At 32.9% G+C, this 26,967-nt stretch overlaps 3 protein-coding genes and 1 long non-coding RNA gene across 6 annotated transcripts; 2 read left to right on the top strand and 2 right to left on the bottom strand.

The window, feature by feature from the left end:
- The first annotated feature begins 6,281 nt into the window (after positions 1–6,281).
- On the top strand, positions 6,282–11,739 carry LOC107914484 (alcohol dehydrogenase 1B). The gene is made up of 8 exons (XM_016843408.2): positions 6,282–6,734; positions 6,823–6,958; positions 7,134–7,203; positions 7,292–7,385; positions 7,609–7,822; positions 9,181–9,322; positions 9,619–9,789; positions 11,342–11,739. The coding sequence occupies exons 1-8, from the start codon at positions 6,449–6,451 to the stop codon at positions 11,531–11,533; spliced, it is 1,305 nt and encodes a 434-aa protein (XP_016698897.1). The 5' UTR covers positions 6,282–6,448; the 3' UTR covers positions 11,534–11,739.
- A 1,125-nt stretch (positions 11,740–12,864) lies between these two features.
- LOC107914485 (ammonium transporter 3 member 1) lies at positions 12,865–15,620 on the bottom strand. Its single transcript, XM_016843409.2, has 3 exons — positions 13,927–15,620; positions 13,574–13,859; positions 12,865–13,507 (listed from the first exon to the last, which is right to left on the bottom strand). The coding sequence occupies exons 1-3, from the start codon at positions 14,584–14,586 to the stop codon at positions 12,987–12,989; spliced, it is 1,467 nt and encodes a 488-aa protein (XP_016698898.2). The 5' UTR covers positions 14,587–15,620; the 3' UTR covers positions 12,865–12,986.
- Positions 15,621–19,821: 4,201 nt separating this feature from the next.
- On the bottom strand, positions 19,822–22,883 carry LOC107914482 (pre-mRNA-splicing factor 38). The gene is made up of 6 exons (XM_016843407.2): positions 22,594–22,883; positions 22,384–22,505; positions 22,148–22,238; positions 21,866–21,992; positions 21,727–21,797; positions 19,822–20,437 (listed from the first exon to the last, which is right to left on the bottom strand). The coding sequence occupies exons 1-6, from the start codon at positions 22,881–22,883 to the stop codon at positions 20,005–20,007; spliced, it is 1,134 nt and encodes a 377-aa protein (XP_016698896.1). The 3' UTR covers positions 19,822–20,004.
- A 326-nt stretch (positions 22,884–23,209) lies between these two features.
- On the top strand, positions 23,210–26,544 carry LOC107914483 (uncharacterized). 3 transcript variants are annotated; one of them, XR_001688889.2, is made up of 5 exons: positions 23,210–23,403; positions 24,025–24,083; positions 24,547–25,864; positions 25,953–26,078; positions 26,182–26,544. It is a non-coding gene; the product is annotated as an uncharacterized lncRNA (long non-coding RNA). The 3 variants fall into 3 exon arrangements; XR_001688888.2 differs by having other exon boundaries at positions 24,025–25,190; positions 25,591–25,864; positions 26,182–26,484; XR_001688887.2 differs by having other exon boundaries at positions 24,025–25,864.
- Positions 26,545–26,967: the final 423 nt, after the last annotated feature.

Genomic DNA, 26,967 nt, shown 5'->3' with positions numbered 1-26,967 from the left:
GGGTTTTAAATTTATCCACCACCATTCGAAGCAATTAAAATGGTCTATTTACCCTTTTGATCCTTTAGTTATTTAAAAATTTATAGTAATAAGACTTTTATAGTTTAATCATTGTACCCTAATTAACTATCAATTTGGCAAAATTACTAGACTAAACTTTAATATATTTCTATACTAGTCTCGTAAATATTAAATATTAATATTTACAGAAATGGGTTTTTAAATTTTCGTTTCTGGCACCACTGAAAATTGGGTTGTTACAAATATTGTATTTATTAGGTTTTATTATTTTATAATTAATTTATTCTAAATTTTGAATTTTTTTATTTTTATTTTTTATAATTTTTTTTGAGAGAGACTAATTTGCTCATTTTTGAAAACTGATAGAGACCGAAGGAGTATTTACACCAATCTGTTATTCGAATTATTCGAATTGTAAAATTCAACTCAACTCGAACTCAAAGCTCAAATTATTTATTCGAGTTAACTCAAAAAAATAGAATAACTTGATTCGATTAACTCAAAATACAATTTTTTTTTGAATCAATTCAAATTTTGCTCACCGTAGATATACTCACTTAGGAAGAAAAGGCTTAAGGCTATTCACAATGGTCATGGTTAGAATCTTGTACAGGACCGTGCACAAGCTAATTGGGCGAAATTGCTTTACCATTTTTGCGTTTGCCAACTTCGGAATAAGGATTAAGGTAGTAGAGTTGAACTTTACGATATCCAAATCTCTACTCATAATTTGCCGAACAAAAGTACGCACCAAATAGCCAACAATACTCAAAATTATTTTGATAGAATAAAATAGGTAAACCTTCTAGGCCCGATACCTTTAGCAATGGCATCTCAAGCACGACTTGACAAATTTCATCATCAAACACAATGTTCATTAAATACATCATCTCCCCTTGATGAACCTTAGAGAACCGCTCTTTAATATTATATCTATGATATAAGTTATTATCCTTGGTGAACAATTCTGAGTAATCCGCAGCCACAAACTCTTTCAATCTCCTAGGATCATCACGCCATTCCCTATTATCCAATTTAAGCCTTCAAACCTAATTCAACTGTTTATGATGCACAACACATAGATCATAAAATCTTGTGATTCTATCACCATCAACAAGCCGCTTAGTCCTTAACTTCTGCTTCTATAAGCTCTCCTCCTGAGTGAGGACTTCATCAAGTTTCATTTTCAAATCCTTCTCCAACTCAACAAGATATTGAGAAGGTACGGAATCCAGCGCCTTCAACAAAGTAGTTAGTGCTCTCCTGAATATTCACATTCTTCCTCCAAGTTTATTTCAAGAATTCTTGAAAAATAGGATGCATCTGCCATGCAACTACAAATCTAAACAATTGACTGCCACATGGAACTTCTTCGAAACACAATTTCAAAAGGAGTGGTCGATGATTTAAGCCCACCCTTGCTAGATGTTGAACCATAGTACTCGAATAGGCTAACAACCAATCGACATTACAAATGTAGCGATCTAACCTTCGGAACAAAATACAATTTTTTAAATCTATTAAAAATAACACAAAAGCTCGTAGTTTTCACAAATTGGCTTAAAATGACTAGGGGCAGGGGAACAATATAATTGCCACTTATCACTTGTAGTAATGCATAGATTGATTCATAATATATTAGAATTTATATGTAATCATTAATGTGATATAATTAATTTTACTATTACTATAACTAGATTATGACACACCCGCGATATAAGTAAAACATTTATGTTACAAATTTATACAAAAATTGATATAAAATTCAAATGTAGATCTGATTGAAATGGTAAACTTGAGATAGTTGAGACTTTAATGTCTTGGGTTTAAATATTATGATTCCCATTTGTATGCATTTTTCTAAATTTATCAAATTACATAAATACTCTCAAAATAATACTTGTTATTTTATAAAATGAAGGGGCATTTGGTAATTTCTTAATTGAGTTGGGACTAGATTGATGGGTGACATCTACTCAATCAACTCCTTGATATATAATATAGGGTAAATTACACCATTAGTAACTAAATTATGAGAAAATTTTCGTTTTGGTCACATAACTAACAAAAATTACAATTTGATCACTGAACTATTAAAAAGTTTTCACTTAAGTTACTAAATTATTTAAAACTTTGTATTTATGTCATAGGCCGTTAAGTTTTTTTTTTTAAGTTCCGCCGGCAAGCTCCAAGCGACGATTTGACGATTAGTACTATGGATCAATACTCATCAATAAGTAGAAGAACATATTTTAGATCTAAGTCGATTTGATGATCAATGTTGGAGATCAGTGAAAAAAAACTATTTGAATTTTGGTTCGTAGATTCGTAACGTACAAATTTGTTTCATGAAAATAAACTAAACTGTAGAAGAGAATGGGAAATAGAGCTTTTGATCGGTGTAGATAATGCAAATAGAGAAAGCCATAAAACATCGATTTTAACAATCAAGTGACTTAAATGAAAATTCTTGAATAATTTAGTGACCAAATTGTAACTTTTTTTTAGCTAAGTGACCAAAATGAAAACTTACACATAATTTAATGACTAATGGTGTAGTTTATCTTATAATATAGATAATTTTTGTTATCATAAATGATTATACATTAATACGTGCTAAACAAATTATAAATTAATTTATTGTAGTTAATTATTAAAATAAATTATTTGAAGAAATTCTTTTATCTAATTTTATCTTTAAATCACAGTAAAAATTAATATTTAATTAGAGTATAGGAAAAGCAAATATATTTTCAAAAGTTAGATCGTAAAATAAAAGTGTAACGATAAATTTTAATATTTATCTATAAGAGGTTGATTAATTTATTTTTTAAAAAAAGAAGATAAATTTTTAAGAGTTTTTAAACTTTAAATATATATTTTACTAATTTTTTTTTATTTTGCACGATGCATGAGTTTTTAGTGTGTTTTATAGAATAGTTATTAATTTATGGATGAAACAATATTTGAAAGATATAAATAATTTAAAAATATATTTAAGTTTTATACTTTAATTACGAATATAGGAAAAGATAATATATTTTTAATATTATGAATATGGTTTATACTTCAATTACAAGGAAGAAAATTTGAAAGATAAAACTGTTATAATAAGTATATATATATAGTTAATGATTTAGAAAATTAAAATATATATTATATAGGTAAGTTTGGAAATAAAGTTAAAAATAATTTTTTATTTTTTAATTTTAGGATTAAAGTTTTAAATAATTTTAAATTTTAAAAATAATATATATCTAATACTTTTAAATTTTTAAATAAAATTTTAAATATTTATTTTTTATTTTAGAAATAATATATATAATAATTTTTAATTTTCTTAATATTTAAATCTGTTAATTTTAAATAATTTTTTAGAATTAAGGTTTTATTTTTTAATTTTAAAAAATATATCTAATATTTTTTAATAATAAAGGTTTAAGTAATTTATTTTGGAAAAAAATAAAGTTTTAAATAATTTAAAAGTATAAATTTTACTTATGAAAAATATAAAAAAAATAGTTCAATACAATTTTTTGTGATATTTAAAAATTATTACATAATATTTAAAAAAAATTAAAAAACTCAATTTTGAAGAAAATAAATAATTTATTATTAAATTATTTTTATAGTAAACACAAGTTAATGATATATGAACACGCTATTACCGATGACATCTTAGCAATACATATATAAATTGTATTAGATGAAAAATTATAACACCAAAATCTATTTGAAGATTATTAGATGAAAAATTCAATGTAAAATCATCCATCTTTTCTCAACATGAACAGAGAGTCTTATTTTGTCGCTCCCTTCACCGTAGAGTTCAAATATAAATTTAAAGAATAGCTTAAAATTAGAAGAATTTCTAGAAACCATCAAATGTGCAACATGATGAAAAAGGTTTCGTTTCGTTTGGGAGTTGTATTCTATGTTTTTACATAGATTGTTTAGTCCATTTCACTAAGGAGTTAAAAGAAGTAGCCATACCTTGTGTAGTGCCAGAGACAGAAGTCGAGTTCGGTAACAGATCTTTTGTGGTGGAATCATGGATTTCGTCATCATGAAGTAACGGGACACCGATTAAAGCAAATTACAACTAATCAATGAAGATGCAAAATCATCTTTTTTCTCCCATTTTTTTACTTTAGTTATATGGGTACGAGTGAGTGAAGGGAAAGAAATCAGTAATATTTACTTTGATATGATTGTGTTTTTAATTAATCTGAGACTTTTCAGTTAAATTTATTAAAGTTATATCGCAAAATCAAAGTATAAAGTAGATTGATAAATTTAATGTTTCTTTTTTAAAAGAGAATATTTTATAGAATTTTTAAATCCTCAAACAACAATATATACTTTTTAAGAATTTTCAGTTAAAGATATCGTTATTTGCTAGGCCCGGCTCGGCCCAGCTCGAAAAATGGGCCTAAAATTTTACCCAAGCCTGACCCGGATAAAAATGCTAAAACTCATACCCGACCCGACCCACTCATATTACTTTTTATATAATTTTAAAATATATAATATATCAAAAATACTAAAAAATCAAAATAAATATTTCTCAACAAATTGAAAATAAATTTTAAAAAAAATATGTATACTTAAATAACACTAAGATAGATGCAACTTAACAAGCAAATGTCTCTAAAATAATAACAAAATTAACAAATGTCTTTAAAATAATAACAAAATTAACAATAAAATAAGTTTTATACAATAACTAAACAATAACAACAAAATAGTAGCAATATAATAGTAAAATGGTAGCAAATTAGGGAGAAAACAACAAGAAAATAATATTTTAAAAAAGCAAATTTTTTTGTCCTTTAGTGAATTCGGGCCGAGCCAGGGCCAAAAATGCCTTACTCGAGGCCCGACCTATTTTTTAAACGGGCCTTATTTTTTTGTCTAAGCCCATTTTTTGGGCCTATATTTTTGCCCAAACCCTCCCACATTTCGGGTGAGCCTTCGGGCCGGGCTGGGTCGGGTGGCCCGACTCATGATCAAGTCTATTTTAACCTATATCTATTTGGAAAAATTACTTAAAAACACCTCTACAATTCCTTTCGATTTCATATTCAGCAAATTGATTTTTTCTAAAAATTTATGCAATTTAATTCTTGTCAGTTTGGAAAGTGAAAATTAAATATAGTTAAACACATTGTTAATTTTTTTCATCAATTATACAAATTTTGATTGGTATAATAACATATTTAGTTTGATGTTTGTATATTCTATGTAAATGTTAACTGCAGGTTAAATTTGTTGAATCAAGACTAACTTGGTCTAATGCGTAAATATGACAGGCTAAATTTGTTAAATAAAGACCAAAATGACAGAAGTTGTAAACCTTGAGGGCTAAGTTTGTTATTATATCAATAAAAATATGTAGAATTTACAAAAATTTTAATATTGCGATTAACTGTGCTTAGTTACTCACTTTTGAAATTAACATGGATTACATTGCTATGACTTTTTTAAAAGAGACCAATTTGCTCAATATTAAAATTGAAAGAGACCAAAGAAGTCATTTTGTCGAAAGTTATTGTAACCTTAACACCGAGTCAAATAAGATTCATTATCGTTTATAAGTTTTCGTCTTATTTACTAGGTTAAAAACATGCTATTATTCTTGTATTTCTATAAAGTTTAAGATTTAATCTTATACTTTATTTTCATTTTAAAAATCCTAATTCAATCATTATCATTGTTAGAAGTTTCCATCAAATTTTATCAATTCAATATATTTATTCCTATTATTCATATGAATGTAGTTTAATCAACATATCAAGTTAACAAATTTTACAAGAAAATACTAACAATGATAATGATTGGATTGATATTTTATTCAATAAAATATATTTATCAAACCAATTAGTTGAATTAATACCAAGCCATTGGATAAGTTTGAATGTCTCGTTCTGCGTTAAAAAGATAAGTTATAAAATTAGCTTTAATATCAAAATCGGAACATGATCCATTTTTTTTAAATATATATATTATATAAATTATACCACATGAAAATAAAATCTATTTTCTCAATTAAATAAAAATAGATAAAACTGTAAATAAAAAATATATTTATTTTAATTATATATGTCCTTTTTCAGACCATACTTAAAATTATTGATATCGTTGTTGAATACACGTACTATTGTGCATAATTAAAAAGATTTGAACAACTTTAGTGGTAGGAATACTGGTATCTCAATTATAATAGTACCACTTGTTTGGGTTGGTTATTCTTTCACGTAAAAAACACGTGATGACGAGGATAATTATCCAAAAAATGGTGACGTGGCGGATGAAACTCAGCTAAGAACTTAGGATGGTACCAAGTAATAACTATCCACTGTCCCACTCCATTCCACTGCTCCGCTCGCCGATTGTCAACTTCCACCACTAGATCACAAGAATAATAATGGGTTTTCCATCAATTTTAAGTCGGATTGCCATCTCCAGGAACCTGCTTTCCTCTAAACCCACCAATCCTTCCATCTTATTGTCCTCTCGTTGGTTTTCGAATCTCGTTGCTAACAACACCGACAAGGCGGAGAGCAGCCTACCATCAACTTCGGCTGCTTATCATGTCAGCTCTGGTGGGTATATGCGAGGGACCGTCTTCTGGGAACCCGATACCCCCCTCACTATTGAAGAATTTCATATGCCTCGTCCTAAAGCTGGAGAAGTTCTTATTAAAACCAAGGGTATTTTTCTTTTTTTCTTTTTTTTTTCTTGAGAAAGGAAACACCAAGATTTGAAATGGGTCAACTCCATTGGGTTCTTTTGTTACAGCCTGCGGAGTATGCCACTCTGATCTTCATGTTATAAAAGGCGAAATACCATTTTCTAGTCCTTGTGTTATCGGGCACGAGGTAACTGGGGAAATCGTTGAACATGGGCCACTTACCGATCGCAAAATCATCGAAAGGTTTTAGTTACATTCTTTACTTCTACTTTGTACAGAATGAAATCACTTCTTTTTCATTCATTCATTCATGTTCTTTGCACATTCTCATTAAGTTATGCCTGTCACAATTGTTTTTGGTGGAGATAGAGATTGGCGGCCGCATGGACTTTATAATTTTCATTTTGGTTGTTCTCAGATTTCCAATTGGATCTCAAGTGGTGGGAGCTTTTATCATGCCTTGTGGTAACTGTTTCTTCTGTTCTAAGGTACCCTGCTTTGAGATGCTATACTTGCATTTCAATTCAATTATCACGACAACTACAATCTTTTTATCATTTCGTTTTTGGGAGATAGGGCCATGATGATTTATGTGAAGACTTCTTTGCCTATAATCGGGCGAAGGGGACCCTTTATGATGGGGAAACACGGCTTTTCCTCCGCAACAGTGGTACTTTTATTATTAATTTTCCTATATTATGATGACCCTGCTACATTTTCTCTCTATGAAAGCATGGTTATCCGGAATTTTGTCTATGTGCTTCTTGATTCTTGAATGCCTTTTAACTGCAGCGTGTCAACCATCTTACGCATCAGTTTGCTCTTTTGCTGTAACTTTATCTGCATACTATTGACATCATTGTTGAATAACTGAAGTTATGCTATTTGTGTAGGAAAACCGGTATACATGTATAGCATGGGAGGCCTTGCTGAATACTGTGTCATTCCAGCACATGGTTTAGCTGTTTTGCCACAATCATTGCCATACACTGAGTCTGCAATTTTAGGATGTGCTGTATTTACTGCTTATGGTGCCATGAGACATGCGGCTGAGGTCTGCCCTGGGGATTCCATTGCTGTGATTGGAGTCGGAGGTGTTGGTTCAAGGTACTTATATATTAAGCTGATTTTGAAACAAGATAATTGGTTTGACTAGTCATTTTGAAAAAGTCAGTGTGTTTGTCTTCAATGTACAAGGTGTAAAAGGCACCTAGGAGTCCTAAGAAAGCATATATGATAGCATAACTGTTAGAGGATAAAGATAGATGCACACCATGCACATGGATTTCAGGCTAACTTATATATTAAGTTGTACAGGAATAAAATGGTTGTTAAAGCTATTTCCAGTTCGCAAGAAGCTCAGCACAAAACAACGAGAGATTTTTAATTATGTTAAAAAATGTATTTTTAATCCGTTTTGGTTGATATCAGATAAAAATTATTATAGCTTGATTGGCAACTAAGTCCCGGAAACCTTAAAGATTAAAGGTGACTACTAAAAGCAGCCTCCACATATTAAGATCTATGAATGATGTTATACTAATGTAGACGGCCAAAACAGAAAAGATTTTGTGCAAAAGCTAAATGGTTTTAGGTTTTATGATGGGTAACAGTTTAAGGCATGAGAATCTTGAGCTGGGATTAGGATATTGTGGTTCTGTTGCTGAAATTTGAAGAAAACAGGAAAAAGGTGGATTCGGAAAGTGATGATCAGTAGCATGAAATAGCTTTGAATATGACTCTAATCTAATTAGAGTTTCTAGTCTTGGAATCGCGAAGTATCTGTCATGTCAAATGTCTTACACCTAACAAAACCATTACTCAGTAAAAACCGTATGCCATATAATTTTCAAAATTGACAAGGCCAAAATATTTTAGTTTTTCATATCTTCACCTTTGTGTTATATGCATTGTTTGTGCTGGGTTTCGAAATGGATTTAATTTATTTGTTTGTTTCAGGGTTCCTTATTGATTTTTAGGGTTGTGCCAATGAATCTACCCTGTGAATTCTGCAGAAGTTGAACATCCCCTCTTGGTATGATGTTAGAATAACTAATGAGAACCATGAACTAGGCCTTTTCTCACCATGCTCAGTTCTCTATCATGTTCTGCCACTGTTTCCTGTTTATGACAATATCCTCAGTGAGCTCAGTGAAAACATGGTCTTTTCCTTTATAGTTTCCAGGAATGACTTCTGCTGTCTTCGTTTCTCATTAAACCACATGTTCTCATGAAGACATTTCCAAATTTTGTAATTTCTTGTCTAAACGACCTTAAACGTGTTTCCTTGTTTGTCCTCAATCTCTGCAACCCCAAACAATAGTGGGTAAAGGTTACTGTCCAAAATCTGGACTGAATCTTAGTCATTTGTTTTTAATTCTATACTGGTAAATTTTTTATATCAAGGAATTGTATATTGGCCAAAAAGAAAAACTGACGTAGTAATGACAAGATTTTTGCTTCAGTTGTTTGCAGATAGCAAGAGCATTTGGCGCCTCTCTAGTTATTGCTGTGGATATTCAGAATGATAAACTGCAGAAAGCTAAGACTTTGGGTGCCACTCATACAGTAAATGCAATAGAAGAAGATGCCATTGAACGGATTAAAGTATGTACACGGTCCCTGGTTCTTGATTTCTGTTGTTTAGAAAGTTCTGAATTCAGTTATACGGGCAATAGGGCACTCTAAATGCACATGAACAAAACTAAGATTTTTAGCTAAATTTCCACTTTAGGACTACTAACTTTTCCTAAATGAACTTTTCATGCTATGAAATTAATTCAGGCTACTTTCTCAATGCATGTTTGAAATTAATTCGATCTCTTTAGCTCTTCATTATTGTTGTTGTTATTTTATATTATAAATATTTTTACTTAAAGGCATTTATTGCTTGTTTTGATAAGGAAATTACTGGAGGACCAGGTGTTGACATTGCTGTGGAAGCCTTGGGGAAACCTCAAACATTTTTGCAGTGTTTACAAAGCGTAAGAGATGGTGGAAAAGCAGTGATGATTGGACTTTCAAAAGCTGGAGCTATAGGTGAAGTGGACATCAATCGACTTGTTCGTAGAAAGGTAAAACATATTTTTCTTGTCAATATACAAATAAATTTCATTTACAGCCCTCAGATCATCTCCCATTTCCCTAGACTACTACTTAATTATAATTACTAGCTCCATATTCCAATACTTAGTTATTTCCATTGACTTGATATGGGCAATCTATATAATCTATAAAGCACATTGAAGGTGGACACAACCATCCTTCGAATCCAACGTGTTAGATTTTCTCTCCAGAATCTTGGTAGATCTTCTACCTTATCTTCCTAAAATATTATCTATATACCAGAGCTATGGCTGAGGTTTAGGGAGAAAAGAAAAGCAAATCAGTGGAATTAATGCTGGAAAACAAGTAAGATAGTAGTTGGAACTCCCGAAACGCAGGGTTATAAGAGCCTATAGTTTCTGAAGTATAGTAATTCAAAGAAAATAAGGTGGCTGTAAATCTATTTTACAACTTATTTATGCTAGTTTACGAATAAAGATTTAATCCAAGCCCTAGATTAAAACTCCAGAAATAACTTATAGTCCTAGCCATCAATTCCTTTGCCCAATAATCAATAAATAAAACTGAAATAAAATAATATAAATAATTAATGGCTTTTTCTTCAGCTATGAGCTGATCTCAAGTATTCCTCAAAACCGTAATCAAACATAATCATCTGATGCCTGATACTTTGCATAGCTCTTCTGGTGCCATAAACTGTTGAGTAAAACCATACCATTCTTAGTTCTATGATCCTGACTTTGGAGCCGAAAAATTCTTTTGAACTGCAACTACCAACCACTCTTTCAAACACTTATAAGTCATCATACTTGAGTTGATCTAAAACTATATCCTTAAAGTTGCATACCCTGATCAAAACATCACGAATCCCCAATAAGAAAACGAATCATAGCTAAGGGACTGCTTAAAAGTCCTAATCAAAGGCCGATTTCACAGCTAAATCAATACGCATTACTAGAACTAGAAGACCAAAAGGATAACTAGAAGTGGTAATATCTAATTGAACTGGAAGCCTGCTCAAACTTTCCTAACCTTGTCTAACTTAGGTGGCATTCGGTATGATGGAAAGTGATCACTTTCTAGAGAATTTAGTCAATAGGAATGTGATTCGAGTTTTGGTATGTTAATTTTTTTTTTATTTTCTTTGAAATATAACGTTTGGTATGTTGAGATTTGGATTATTGAAATTTTAGCAAATTATGATTGATATTGTTAAATTATTATTTGAGACTATTTGCTTTTCTATCACATTAACATTTTGTTTGAACAGTACAGTGTTGTAAAACTGGGTTAGAGTCAGAGAGAATAGGGCATTTGTTCACTGTAACTTTTTTCCCTTTATGTTGTTAACAGTTAACTAATGATGACTTTGTAGAGCACTATGTAAATCTTATATCTTCACACAGTGCATTGAAAAATCTAATCAGTAACATTGCATTTGATTTAGTAAAGGTTGTCCAAGTTTGAACCTGGACTTGAGTCCAATAAGAACGCAAGTTATATTATGTTAACAAACCCTTTTCTGACTTAACCGTGATGTTTGGTAATGGGATGGCGCAGATAAGAGTGATAGGTTCGTATGGAGCGAGGGCAAGGCAGGATCTACCAAAGTTGGTAAAACTAGCAGAAACAGGAATCTTCAATCTAAACAATGCTGTTTCTCGAAAATACAAATTTGAAGAGGGAAATAAAGCATTTCAGGATCTTAACCAGGGAAGAATTGTCAGCCGAGGTGTAATTGAGATAATGTAAGTTGCTTTTCCTTTTCTCAACAATAATACAACTTTGACACACGCAATTCAGCAAAATCAAAGTAATATTGGGACATTATGGAGTTGTGGTTGTCACATTTCCCATTATGTTTGTTGTAATGTTTTCCTCTGTAATTGTCTGGTAGTATGTATTTTACTGTCACCATGATCCGAGGAATGTTCAATCAAGTATTAGAATTGGGGTTACATGTCAGTATTCTTTCTTCTTCTTTTTTTAAAACGTTATGGGTCTTATGTTTGAGGTTAATTCTGGATTAAACTTCAAAACATGCCAATTTGATCCTTAATTACAAGTATCACACGCATTCTTTTTCCCTCTGTCATTATCTTTTCTTCTCTTTTTAAAAAATAAACTATATTAAAATAAAAGTAATTTTTTTAGGTTTAAAATTAATAAAATAAACTTATTTGTATTAATTTTATAGAAATGTTTTTAATTTTCCCCTTTCTTCTTTGTTTTCATTTTTCATTTTTTAACTTTTATCATTTTTTCATAAATAAATACAAAAAATAAATAATATTTTAAATGATATTTTAATAAAAACTAGTTTAGTAAAAAAAAAAGATCATTTATATTTTAATTTTTCTTTCTTTCTTTCTTCTCTTCCCTTTCTCTCTCTTTAGAATATAAAGAAAAAGAAACAGAACATATTGGGTCATAAAATACTCGTTACAAGTATTAGATATATTTGATTTTCCTTCTTAAGAATCTTGCCATTTCTCCCCTTTTCTCTTGTTTATAAATAAATACAAAGAAAATGAGTGGTACTTTATATTAATTTAATTATAAAAGAAGGATATAGTTACGTAATCATTGTAAATAATGTTTTATATTTTATGAACAATTAATTTTATAGAATTAATTTAGTTATAATAAAGAAAGAAAAAAAGGAAAATGATTTATTAAAAATTGTCTATAAATATTAATTTAAATTATTGTTTTTGTATTTCATAAAAGAAAATTATTATTTTTGGTATCAATTTATAAACAAAGGAAAAAGAAAATAATTTATAATTAAATACAAAATACAAAATATTATTCAATAAGCAAAAAAATAAAAGAAAAAGGGGATCAATAAATAAACCAAAATAGATGTTTAGGCTGCGAAAGGACTTGATTGGAATGATGGGAGGATTGAATTTAAAGTTGATAGAAAAGCATGTGTGTTGTGAAAAAGAAAGGTACGAGTGGATAAATTGTCCAAATATGGTTTCTGTGGGCTCTGTTTGGTATCATCATTGCCATTCAACTGTCTGGTTAAGTGAAGTGATTTTAAATTAATATCACTTCACTTTATTAAATTCAACTCATAAAATTAACATTTTTCATTTTATTTGTTGTGAGATAAAAAGAAGAGACTTCAAGCGTTATAATTCATAAGCCTGTACAACAAGTCTACCTCCTGGTTATCTTTGACGCTATAAAGTTTTAATTAAACCACTTGAGTAGCCCCTATTGAAGCCTTATTGTGAGAGGTATCATCTGAGTATTGCCCATGCCGAGTAGAATCGTACTTCTCCCCGTCACCCCATAGAGCGTACGCTTCTTCCCCGTGCACCGCGTCGTCTCCGATCAGTAACTGTTCCTCCGTCATACGCAACGGGACGATCAAGTTTATAGCTACACAAATGATTGATGTGACGACCAAGTTCCATCCGATTATGAAACCTCCGCCTGCTAATTGTTTCAGGATTTGGATCCCACCAGAACCGCCGTAGACGCCTCCCTTTGAGTTTACCACAGGTAAGAACATCGCACAGAGTTGAGGTTCGGCCAAGAGACCGGTCAGAACACCGCCAAGAATCCCGGCTATTGCATGGGTATGAAACACTCCTAGTGTGTCATCAATATGTTGGAGCAATGACCATCTCTTGTGTACGATCATCATGGTGAACCATGGAACGCTACCTGACAAAATTCCAAAGACTATGGCAGCCCACCCTTGCACCAGACCTACATAATCATGGAATTAGTCAATATCTGTCCGACGTGGCATGCAAGTTGAAGGGTGGTTAATACCTGCGCCAGGAGTGATGCTAACAAGACCTGTAATCATGCCTTGGACGGCACCAATGACTGACGGTTTCTTGAAGAAAATAACATCAAGCCAAGTCCAAACAAGTAGACTAGTGGCTGCACAAATGTTGGTATTTAGAACTGCCATGGATGAATCAACATTGGCTGAATATGGATCTCCACCATTGAAACCTGCCCACCCCATCCACAACAATCCTGCCCCTGCCAACATCAGTAGAACATTGTTGGGAGGAAACCTCTCTCTGTCCTTCTTTGATCTTGGCCCCACCTGCATTGAACTAATTAATAGATGAGAAAGGCACACATCATGCATGAAATTAAGATTAGGAGCTAACCCAATAGGCGGCAGTGAAACCAGCGATCCCTGAAGAAAGGTGAATAACATAACCACCAGAATAGTCCATGACTCCCCAGTGAAACAAGAAACCTCCGCCCCACAAGCTGAATGCACCCACTGTGTAACAAAAAGTGAGCCAAAGAGGTACAAAAGCCATCCAGGCTTTAAAACTCATCCTTCCCAGCACTGATCCAGCGAGTATAACTAGCGTGATCCCCGCAAACACGCACTGAAACCAAACCATAGATGCCATAGGATAAAATGGAGTCACCATAGCTGTCTCCACCCGTCCGTCATCGTAGAACTGGGTCGTCGCGGGAAGAAGTGCTTGGTTTACTAGATACTTTTGGCCCAAGGCAGGCCCTGCTTTGCCCCAAAATGGCAAAAGCTTATGCCCAAAGGACATCTTGTACCCCCAAATCACCCAGCATAGAACTACGGCAGCAAAAGCATAGAGGGCCATGAAAGCTGAATTCACTGCCCATTTTTTCTTGACAATGCTACCATAGAGGATGACCAAGCCTGGCACACTTTGGAGGCCGACCAGCGTGGCGGATATCATCTGCCATGCGTTATCTCCTTTGTTTAGCCAAACTGGGACTGCTGGTGTGCCTCCTTGGTAGGCCACTGGCACTGGGTTGGGAGGAAGAGCGGCCATGCTTGTTAGCCAAAAAAAAAATGCAGGCTAGTTCAACGTTCCAAGTTCCAACAATAGCTTGGATTGTAGTATATAATAAGCTGATCGAAGGAAAAGGATGTTATCATTATTATACTATATTATGAAGCATTAAGAAAGGCCTTTTTTGGATTAAATACAGTGTCATTATAGGAAGGCATGAGCAGGTTGCGTAAGGTGATTATATATTGAAGATTAATCTAGGAGAACGGCAGTTTTGTCTTATTACATCCACCAATCTCTTTCATCTTTTACGGCTAAATTCTTATTTTCAAAAATAACTTGGGTTTTTTTTTTCTGTCATGAAATTGGAAACAGACTTGAAAAAAGAGGGAAAATGGAAGAAAATTGGAAGCCATTGAATTCAGAAGAAATTAGGGATTTGGTGGAAATGAAGAAAGCGGGCTTTGAGTCAATAGATGAAAAGGAAGGCCAATAAATTGGTTCTATAAAAACCCAGATAATAAAATCATGTTTTTTTCTTTTTACCAAAAATAAACAAAAATTAATTCTAAAAATTAATAAGATAAAATGATGTTTATTGTAAGAATCCAAGTATTTTCATAAAAATCGGTTTGATCCTCTTATTTTGATTTTTCAGACCGAGAGATCCATGAATCGGGATCCTAATGCATATAGATACAAATGGTCCAACGGGGAGCAAGAATTTTCAGGAGCATTTGGAACATTTCGTTTCTGAGCAGAAGAGCCGTTTTCAAGTAGTGTTGGATCGATTACGTATTAATCCATATTCGATTGATTGGTCTGAGGTTATTGACAAAAAAGATTTGTCGAAGTTACTTCGTTTCTTTTTGTCCAAGTTACTTCTCTTTTTGTCCAAGTTGTTTCTTTTTTGTCTAACTCACTTCCTTTTTTCTTTGTGAGTTTCGAGAATATCCCTATTCATAGCTCTGAGATCCACATCTATGAATTGAAAGGTCCGAATGATCAACTTTGCAATCAGTTGTTAGAATCAATAGGTTTTCAAATCATTCATTTGAAAAATTGAAACCTTTCTTATTGGATGATCATAATACTTCTCAAAAACTGAAATTTTTGATCAATGGAGAAACAATATCAAATGAGTGACTCATTCCATACTAGAAATAATCCCAGGAAATCTTTTGATAACATGGATTCCTATTTCTCAATGATATCCCACGATCAAGACAAATGTTTAAATCCCGTGAAACCATTTCATAAAAGTTCATTGATATATTCTTTTTATAAAGCAAATCGACTTCGATTCTTGAATAATCCACATCACTTCTGCTTTTATTGTAACAAAATATTCCCTTTTTATGTGGAAAATGCCCGTATCAATAATTATAATTTTACGAATGAATAATTCCTCAATATCTTATTCATTCACAACAAAATATTTTCTTTGTGCGATGGTAAAAAAAACATACTTTTTTGGGGAGAGATACTATTTCACCTTCACCAATCAAGTCTCAGGTATCTAACATATTCATATCTAATGATTTTCCACAAAGTGGTGACGAAAGGTATAACTTGTACAAATCTTTCCAATTTGCAATTCGATCCGATCCATTAGTTCGTAGAGCTGTTTACTCGGTTCCAGACATTTCTAAAACACCTCTAACAGAGGGACAAATAGTCAAATTTTGAAAGAACTTATTTTCAACCTCTTTCAAATATGAATCCATCTGATTCAAAAGAGAAGAACTTGGATCGGTATCTCAATTTCAATTCAAACATGGGTTTGATTCACACTCCATGTTCTAAGAAATATTTACCATTTGAAAAGCAGAAAAAACGGAGTCTTTGTTTAAAGAAATGCATTGAGAAAAGGTGGATAATAGAACCTTTCAACGAGATAGTGCTTTTTCAACTCTCTCAAAACGGAATCTATTCCAAACATATATGTCATAGTTCCTTACTTCGATAGGGTACAAATATCTAAATTTGATATTTTTAGATGCTTTTTCAGACCTATTGCGATAGTAGTAGTAAAAAATTTGTATCCATTTTTCATGATATTATGCATGGATCAGATATATCATGGCAAATTCTTCAGAAAAAATTGTGTCTTCCACAATGGAATCTGATAAGTGAGATTTCGAGTAAGTGTTTACATAATTTTCTTATGTCCAAAGAAATGATTCGTCGAAATAATGAGTCACCATTGATATTGACGCATCTAAGATCGCCAAATCTTCAGGAGTTTCTCTATTCAATCCTTTTCCTTCTTTTTGTTCCTGGATATCTCGTTCGTACACATCTTCTCTTTGTTTCCCGAGCCTATAGTAAGTTACAAACAAAGTTCGAAAAGGTCAAATCTTTGATGATTTCATTATACATGATTGAGTTGCGAAAACTTCTAGATAGGTATCCTACATCTGAACTAAATTCTTTCTGGTTAAAGAATCTCTTTCTAGTTGCTCTAGAACAATTAGGAGATTTTCTAGAAGAAATATGGGGTTCTACTTTTGGTGGCAACATGCTATGGCGTGGTGGTCTTGCTTATGGGGTCAAATCAATACGATCTAAGAAGAAATATTTGAATATGTATCATACCAAATCCCATCAATCGAATCATTTTTTCGAGAAATACGAGGCATCTAAGTTATACAAGTAAAGAGATCTATTCATTGATAAGAAAAATAAAAAATGTGAGCGGTGATTGGATTGATGAGAAAATAGAATCCTGGGTCACGAACAGTGATTCGATTGATGATAAAGAAAGAAAATTCTTGGTTCAGTTCTCCACCTTAACGACAGAAAAAAGGATTGGTCAAATTCTTTAATTTTCCACCTTAACGACAAAAAAAAAAGATTGGTCAAATTCTATTGAGTCTAACCCATAGTGATCATTTATCAAAGAATGCTCTTAAGCTTGTTATTTAGGAACTTGTTCAGAAATATTGTAATGAAAGGAACATAGGAGTTTGTCACTAGGTATTTGAACAAATAGGATCGTCCGGTTCCTATAGAACCTATCACTAAAATACCCCTAGAGGGAGATAGGGTTAAGCAGGGCGAAAAGGGTTTTCCATGAGACGGGAAATGAAAACTATTAGCCCCACATGAAATTTGTGAATAAGTGATTGTCTAATAATGAGCAAGGAATATCCACTTTTCTGCTAAACAGGATGTATTGAACTCATAATTCATTAGATATTTTTTATGAATCAAATGATTGAACATTAAGGACCAACTTACTTACGATACTCAGTTGACATTCATAATAAATATCTAATGAATTATGAGTTCAATACATCCTGTTTAGCAGAAAGACGGATATTCCTTGCTCATTATCAGATAATCACTTATTAAAAAATTTCGTGTGGGGCTAATAGTTTTCATTTCCCGTCTCGTGGAAAACCCTTTTCGCCCGCTTAGCCCTATCTCCCTCTAGAGGTATTTTAGTGATAGGTTCTATAGGAACCGGACGATCCTATTTGTTTAAATACCTAGCGACAAACTCCTATGTTCCTTTTATTACAGTATTTTTGAACAAGTTCCTGCATAACAAGCTTAAGGGTTTTCTTATTGATGATATCGATATTGATGCTAGTGACATTATTGATGATAGTGACGCTATTGATCGTGACCTTGATACGGAGCTGGAGCTTTTAACTATGATGAATGCGTTAACTATGAAAATGAGGTCGGAGATAGACCGATTTAATATCACCCTTCAATTCGAACTAGCAAAAGCAATGTCTCCTTGCATAATATGGATTCCAAACATTCATGATTTGGATGTGAATGAGGCGAATTACTTATCCCTCATTCTATTAGTGAACTATCTCTCCAAGGATTGTGAAAAATGTTCCACTAGAAATAGTCTTGTTATTGCTTCGACTCATATTCCCCAAAAAGTGGATACCACTCTAATAACCCCGAATAAATTAAATACATGTATTAAGATACGAATGCTTCTTATTCCACAACAACAAAAGCACTTTTTCACTCTTTCATATACTAGGATATTTCACTTGGAAAAAAAATGTTCCATACTAATGGATTCAGATCCATAACCGTGGGTTCTAATGCACAAGATCTTGTAGCACTTACCAATGAGGCTCTATCGATTAGTATTGCACAGAAGAAATCAATTATAGACACTAATACAATTAGATCTGCTCTTCATAGACTCTTCACCAATGAGGTAATTTCTTATAAGCCCTTAAGCCCTCAAGTGTTCCCTTTCTACTAGAAAGAAAATTAAAATCAATTCTAAGAAAAATGAAAAAAAATATTTAGAAAAGAAAGGTAAAATAAATGATCAAAATAAAAAAATTTTAAAGTTGATTGATTCAAATAAAAATAATTTTACAATTTATAAATTTTTTTAAAAATTTGAGGCCAAAAATGAAAGCGTGAATATTACTATTAAAATAATGTTTTACTTTTAAATATAAAAATATATATATTTTATTAGAGTAGAATATAATGTAAAAAGTAGTACGAACAGATGACAAATAGAGGAAGTTGTTCCAAGTAGTATTGTGGATGTCTTTATCCCGAAAAAAGGAGCGGCATGAAGCAGTGGGATTTGCCAAAAATGAAAGCGTGAATATTACCATTAAAATAATGTTTTACTTTTAAATATAAAAATATATATATTTTATTAGAGTAGAACATAATGTAAAAAGTAGTACGAACAGATGGCAAAGAGAGGAAGTTGTTCCAAGTAGTATTGTGGATGTCTTTATCCCAAAAAAGGAGCGGCATGAAGCGGTGGGATTTGATGACGCAGGAGGGGTGTGAACATGGCACCTTTTAACAGCCCTTCATCTTACCGGAGAAAGGCTAAACCCTAAACCCACATAGGGGGAGAGGAATGCCAAGGAAAGTTGCAATTGTCTCAACCGCACTCCCATTTCTTAATTATTGAAGAACGTGCTTGGAATATTGCCAAACACTGGTGGTCGACAGGTAGGGCAGCAGAGAGGGATTGTTTTGGCCTGGGCCAGGAATGAACAAGTTGGACATTCTCATTTGTACTGAAAAACACTAAACTATCACATAACAAACTTTGAATACATTTCTTGGAGAAAAATAGACATAAAATGAAAACAAATAACATTATGTTTATCCGTGAATCTACCAAAATGTTGGTAACATCTTTGAAAAAAGATTTTTTGTTAAGTAAATCTTTTGAATTTGAATACTCTTTCAAGTGATGAGAATTTCTCTAAATCCCTATCAGAAGTATACAGCGACCTTTAGAAGAACAACAAATGATGCTCTAAACACAAATATACTAACATAGACAAATAGTAACGAGAAAAACATTAGTAAGATGGCTACCATCATCTGATTCCAACTCCCGCATAGCTTTTGTATTAACAATACATACCAAAACAACACCAATGTGCCTTCATATGATATAATAGTTAATCTTGCCGCATATAACATCTACCATGCTTACAATTTCAATGGTTTCAAACCTAGGGATGCTCGAATCCTGTTGGCTTCAGCAATCTCTGGATCAGGGTGGTCCGTTCCATCATCCTTCTTTTCTTTCTTTTCTTTCTTTCCCTTCTTCTTTGACTCTTCTGGAGCATTACCATCCTCTGCTTCATGCCTTCTCGGACTCATACTACTGCGACCATGTCTCTTCCGCTCCCTACTCCTACTCCTTGAATGGCTCCTTCGTCTGCCACGCTCCCTGTCTCGCCTATCACGCTCCCTACCTTCCCTCTCTCTATCTCGCTCCCTCTCATACCCATACTCCTTTTCCTCTCTCAGGCGATACCGATCTCTATCCCTATCCCTATCCCTATCTCTGTCCCTTTCTCTGTCACGGCCACGTCCCCTTTCTCTATCATAGTCTCTATCTCTGTCATAATCCCGATCCCTGTGAAAAGGGAAAGAAACAATTGTAGACTGCTTAAGACTCAACATTAGTAGACACAACTTCATGATGAATCAATATCATGCATTATACATGCTTCAATTCTTTTCAATTTCAAATTGATGTTTGCAAAGACAAATCGATAACAAACACGTCAGAAAAGAATTGTAGAACCCATTATAACTTGAACATTCGATGCAAGTTCTACAAGGCTTCACCAAAGATTACAATCAGAAGTGACTAGCCATCCAAGATTTCGAAGTGCCATGCAAGTCAACAAATAACCTTTAAAAAATGTTTTAGTGTCTCTTAATGCTAGCTTACAAAAAAGTAGTATTATTTCTCAAAAATATCATTCACAAACCAAAACGTTACCTTGTAAATGCAAGCCAAATTGGAAGTACATTTAGAAGGTTAAAAGAGAAAATCATCAGCCTAAATAAGAAGCTAATGCTGAATTGTATGATCCATCATACTTCTCGCTGCACACTGTCAGTGCAGAGAAACCTGGCAGGACCACAAGAAAGTTTGTATAGGAAGCTTTTCAGCTCATCTATGGCTTTAAATGCCGAAGAGGGAAACACAACATTGGAGCAATTGTGCCTATGCAAATAGGGATTGTACTCAACTAACAGCTTCCATTCATGAAAATAAATAAGTACTTGTTGTTACTCGTCAAATGGTTAAAGGAAGCAGGGAGATTGTCAGCTGTCACAAAGCTAACCAAGCTGCAAAATGGTGACCAGAAAAAGCAACTCTAAAAATGAACCGATCCCATCCAAATTAGCCCCAAGGTAGGTGCATCTTAATGTTCATATGTGGAATAAATGCTAGGGCTCCCATTATGTTTTATCAGCCCTAAGCTAGGTGCATGGTAGATGCGTGTTCATAATCAAGAGAAAACACTAGGACTCTCATATTCTTTTATTGTTTTATCCTCAAAAGTTCTGGAAAAAATATATATATACACACACACCAAAAATGACTATTATCTGGCCTCACATGAGATGCTTTCAAGAGACTGTACAATTTCTCCCCCTACCGTCAACCCAATACACAACACTCCTAGTTAATTCTCTCCGTATAGAATTATTTAGACAGGTTCTACACAACCTCCAATTTTACACAAAATAGAACTGCAGTTTATTTAAAGCATAAAACAATCAGCAGCACCAAAGAGGTTTCAAGCCATTCCATCTGATGACATCCTAACGCTGGCTCCCAATGAACAGTGCAACTGTGCAGGAATTTCATAAAGAATGAACAAAGAAAAAGCAACCAATCAAACATACCTGTGTCTATGACTGTCACGTCTCCAATCCCTTTCTCTCTCTCTAGCAGGGCTTCTCGCTCGGTAATAATCCTGCTAAAAAGGTTGCATTAGAAAGGAGAAACCAGAATACCTAGCAAGGAAAATAGAACTACACAAACCTTTTCATGAGCTACCTCCTCTTCTAAACCATCTTGCTCCATCTCATCCTTCTCTTCTTCTTCCTCAAAATCATCTTCCAGCACACTTTTTCTTGCATCCAGTACACCAAGCGATTCAAGAGTCCATCTGTCAAAAGATAGATAATGAACTTAATCTTCAACGAGGTGATATATAATGAAAACAAACATATTTGCGTTAACATATATGATTCCTACAGTATAAGAGAATCAAATATGATAACATTAATCAAACAACCAAAGTAAATAATAAACAAGTCTTACCTTTTCTTAATACGTGGTAGAGCAATATCACAGGAGTAATCTCTAGTGAGAAGTTCATCAATAACCTCATCAACATGAGTCAACATGAAATCTGATACATTAAAGATCACCCAAGATGACACCAATTAATAAATCCATCCAATGTTAAAACCAATACATACAACAATAGAAACAGAGTGAAATCAAAAAGGAGAAATTAGGGGGGAAAGAAATGAAAAAAAAATAGAAGAACTTACTTCCATCAGGTGATTTTCGCCTTACTTTCCGATAATCGTTGTACAAAGGCTCTAAATAACGATAAATATCGGAATCGATCCCCGTAAGACGCAGATAAAAAGCTCCCAGAACTCGTACATACCTGAAATTAATTTCCCCATAATAGTTAATCATACTTATTTTCATTTTAATGGTGGAATTGAAACAAGCAAATAAAAAAAAAAACTAACTTGTAATCGTCGTTTTTGATGAATTCGACGACAATATCCTTTTCGGGTTGGATTTGAAGCATTTTCATGACGAGGCACATGAAAGGAGTGGGCTTCCGATTTCCGCCGTAAGTTCCGCCGATGTGGTCGAGCTCCATTGCCTTGTCAACCAGTGTCTCCGCCGTCAGACCGAAACACTGCTCCTTCCAGTACGTATTCTGGTATATCTTCGAGCGCACGATCTTTTCGACCAGATTCTGAGGGTTGGTTCCCCTAATGCTCTTCGCCGCCGGGTCCGTACGGTTGGCCATGGTCGCTTTGGAATAAGCGGATCCTTTAGATTGGACTAAAACCTAGCTCAGACGGAAAATAAGGAAAACGAAGAGTAGGATATGGGCGGTGATATAAAACGTAGTGGGGCGAGACCCAAATCCGCTAGAGATAGAGGCGGTAAACGTCTGCTTTACTTTCAATCTCACTATTGGGCTTTCATTTAGGCCATATTTGGTTGGAGTCTTGGATGAACAGTTAAGCTATAGTTTGTTTCACCATTTTCTTCATCCAGCAAATGGTTATTTCTCTTTTATTTGTCTGATTTACTGAATCATCATTTGGCGAAGGGGGTTAAGAATAGCCCATTCAACGACAAATGTAATAGCAAATTTTTTTCCCAAACAATTTTACCTTGAATTTCTTCACCCATTGACTGTCAATTCCATCGTTGTTGTAAAAGTGGTGCATCCCTCGATTCTGTCATTAAGAATCGTAGATTCATCTCCGACTCGTTCCCCACCTCCGCAAAGCTGCCTCCTTTCCTTTGTGAGAACCTCTGTAAGTTCCCCTTTTTTCTTCCCCTTTTTGTTTTATAATTTCAACTATGTTTGTATTATTGGTTCCGTTTTTCCTCTTTCCTTTCGAATTTTTTTTTCAATTATCATTGTTATAAGAATTACCTAGAAGAATATTGAGAAATCCCGTTCAGTAATTATTTTTCCATAATTTTCTTGAATTTTGAAGAAAAATAGAAATTTTTTAGTTGCAAAGACTGCAGTTTGGGGATAGGGTTAGAAATTGTAGATTTTGGTATTGGGACCTTTTTCATTAACCAACTGGTTAAATCCAAATGATAGAACTGGTATTTTTGTGATGGATATGATGCGTATGATCTGATATTTTTTTTCTTGTATGTGTATGTACTTCTGTCTTGTATCTCTTTTTAAAAAGGCATTAATGTTCATTTTCCCCTCTGAATAGATTTGTTACTTCTATATATTACCGACATCTTTATCCCTCTTGTTACTAATTTTCACGACGTTTTTAATCTGCATGTAGTTTAAATTGGATATAATAAGTTGCATTCTGTGTTATTTAGGGAATGAGATTGCATACACTTCCCATTGCTTATCCTAAAATTTTGGGTAAAATTTATACTAATTAATTTTATTATTTCAGGAAATATCAGTGAAGGGCTTGAACTACTAAACAATTACATTGGTGCTTCTGAGCAAGCTGTAAGAGAGTCTAATCAAGCATTTTCTCTTTTGCCATCTTTTATAGATGTGTTCCCCATTGATTTTTGTTTCTTGATATGCCAGTAATATTTATTATAATTCAAACCTAGTATGTAAAAAATAACAGATATAAACAATAATTTCTAGTGAGCCGTGTAAATGCATAATGTGTAAGTATTATTAGTAATTACCTTGCCTAAAATGAAATTTAGTAGCAAGTTTGTGTTACATGCATTTTAAGTATTGTATTGAAGGGTATAGGACTAACGTAATATATTACTGTCAATGTAAACTTTGCAAATTTGTAGATTTATTAACTTATTCTAGTGCCCAAAGGACTAGGATGCTGAAGCATGCATATCTTATTGACTATTAAGTTCAACTCATCATATGTTATGGAAATATATTAATGTGTTTCTACTGTTAAAATATAATTCATGGTTCATGCTCAATATCATTTCAGGTTCAAGATATTTTTTAACTTTTTTGATGAATTTGATTCCATTACCCCTAAAAGATGACATGACAACACTGGAGTAATTGATCAAGTTGTCAACAAAGTTAGATTTTTTTTTGCTGCATTTTATTATTTTGCCTTAACTTTTGATGTCTTTCTCATTGTTATTTTGCTTTCAAACAATTCCTAACTAAATTAGATGGTTTTGAAGTTTTGACTGGTGTATTTGTGTTTGTTGCAACAATGTTTGTTCTCATGGAATCCTATTGTATTATTTTGATAGTATCTATCCTTAATCTTCGGTTAATCTCCACAATGTTGAGTTTGGTTTGTTATTATCTTCACGTGATCAATTTTGACATGAGATGCATACCCAAATAAGATAGCTTTTCAAGTAGCACAAAATTTTTAAAAGATAATATGTTTCTTGATTTCAAGGTTTTCCATAAATATATGAATTTTTTATTTCATGGTTTTCCTTATAAGTTGCATGGCTTTAATAAAAATTGACTTAAATTCTTCTCATAAGTAGTAGACCAGATTTGCTTGATGTTGCATTGCTGATACCAGGTAGGCTTGATCGCCTCCTTTTCTGTGATTTTCCATCTCCGCGTGAAAGGTTGGATATTCTGACCTTTCATTCAAGAAAGGTTAGTGATATTGTTTTTATGCATCAGTTTTTTACGCTCTCTTTTATTTTTTTGTTTCATCATAGAAACCGAAGGTATAAAACTCTTCTTCAAGTCTTGCTTCCTAGAATTACATGATTTTAACCGCATGTATCAGCTTTGTTACCAGGATTAAGTGGTCAGTGTTGGATTTGGATGTACTTCTGTCACTGATTTACTCAAAATTTTAAAAATTTTCATATATTTGGAGGAACAACTTGTATATTCGTGTCCAAATATGTGTAGAACATAAATGAATAGTCCAAGCAACATAGTATAGTGTAATGTGATTTGCTATATATATCGAACTAGAAACTACCTTGATCGAATGTTTTAGTGTTACTTTCCTTTGTAATACTTTGTTTTTGCACATATAATGTAGTTTCCATTGGCTAGTGATGTCGATTTGGACACCATAGCATATATGACAGAAGGATTTAGCAGAGCTGATCTCCAAGCTCTTCTCTAAGATGCACGGCTCGCTGCGGTTCATGAACATTTGAGCAGTGAGAATGAGCCTGGCAAAATGTTGGTCATAACTAATACTGTTCTGAAGTCTATTGCTTCCAAGGCAAGACCTTCAGTTTCAGAAGCCGAAATCAAAGACTGTATGGCATCTACAGTCAGTTTATGGATTCAAAGTGACCTACCCATAGGTATTTGTCCCTTGCATACTAAATTCCCTTATATTTGTAGCTTCTCACGTTAGTCACTCGCTTAACTGAATAAAATTGAAAATTTTAGTGCTGTTGAGGGATGCAAAAGGCAAGTGGGCAATTCAGGTTCGAGATATTTACTCTAAAGCAGCTGCTTTTGCACCTTGCCTCCTTTTTTTTATGAATGTGATTCCATAGAACTTAGGGAAACAAGGTGGGAAATTCGGTTTATATATATACATATATTACATGGTAGAGATTAAGCATCGTGAAAATCTAATCAGCTAACCAATAAACAAAATCATGAATTATTGCAGACTTCTAATTGGTGGGAAGAGGACGTTGAATTGGAGGTATCTTCCATATGGCGTAGTTGAATAGTCGAATGACAGCTAAACACAATGATACATATCGTGCATAAATGGTGAAACTCGATGATGCACATAACAAATTTTCCTTATAGATTTCTTTTAAACCTTTTCGTTCACATTTCCCTGTAACCAAACCCTTTCTTTACACGAATCAGAATAAGTAACATAGAATTTGTTTTTTGCGTTTCTTGTTATCTCTTTGATTCAGACAGTAATGAGGAAGAAAAGTAAAATTCAAGGTTGTTCGTATCTCTTGTTGATAAACCGCAATCTATGTAATGTTAAATTTGAATTTTTTTAATGAAACAATATTTTATGTCACAAACTTGACCTTCTATTCTAGCAGACATAGTGCAAGTGGTTGTGGTTTGAATTTAAATATCATAATAAATCATGCAAATGCACTACTCTAACCATGTGTTTGTTATTTGTCAACTATAATGGAGATAACTTGAGAAGCAATGGATTTAAATAATAGTGTATTATTTTAAAATGTAGTAAATAAAATATTTAAAATATTTTAATATAAAAATAATTATATTAAGAATGTTATTAAATTATATATTATTTTTATTAAATTATATTTAATAATAATCTTATTAAAATTTAATAATAAGAATCATCTACCTAAAATTTTTTTGCCAAAGGTATTCTGGTCATTTTAGCTTTTTTCCTTATACTATTACAAATCTATTCCATTTAACTAAACACAATAATACTATTACAGTTCTA

The sequence above is a fragment of the Gossypium hirsutum genome, chromosome D10 (assembly GCF_007990345.1).
Source record: "Gossypium hirsutum isolate 1008001.06 chromosome D10, Gossypium_hirsutum_v2.1, whole genome shotgun sequence".
Taxonomy (NCBI): domain Eukaryota; kingdom Viridiplantae; phylum Streptophyta; class Magnoliopsida; order Malvales; family Malvaceae; genus Gossypium; species Gossypium hirsutum.
The sequence above is the reverse complement of the archived record's forward strand: the minus strand, read 5'-3'. Positions and strand labels throughout refer to the sequence as shown.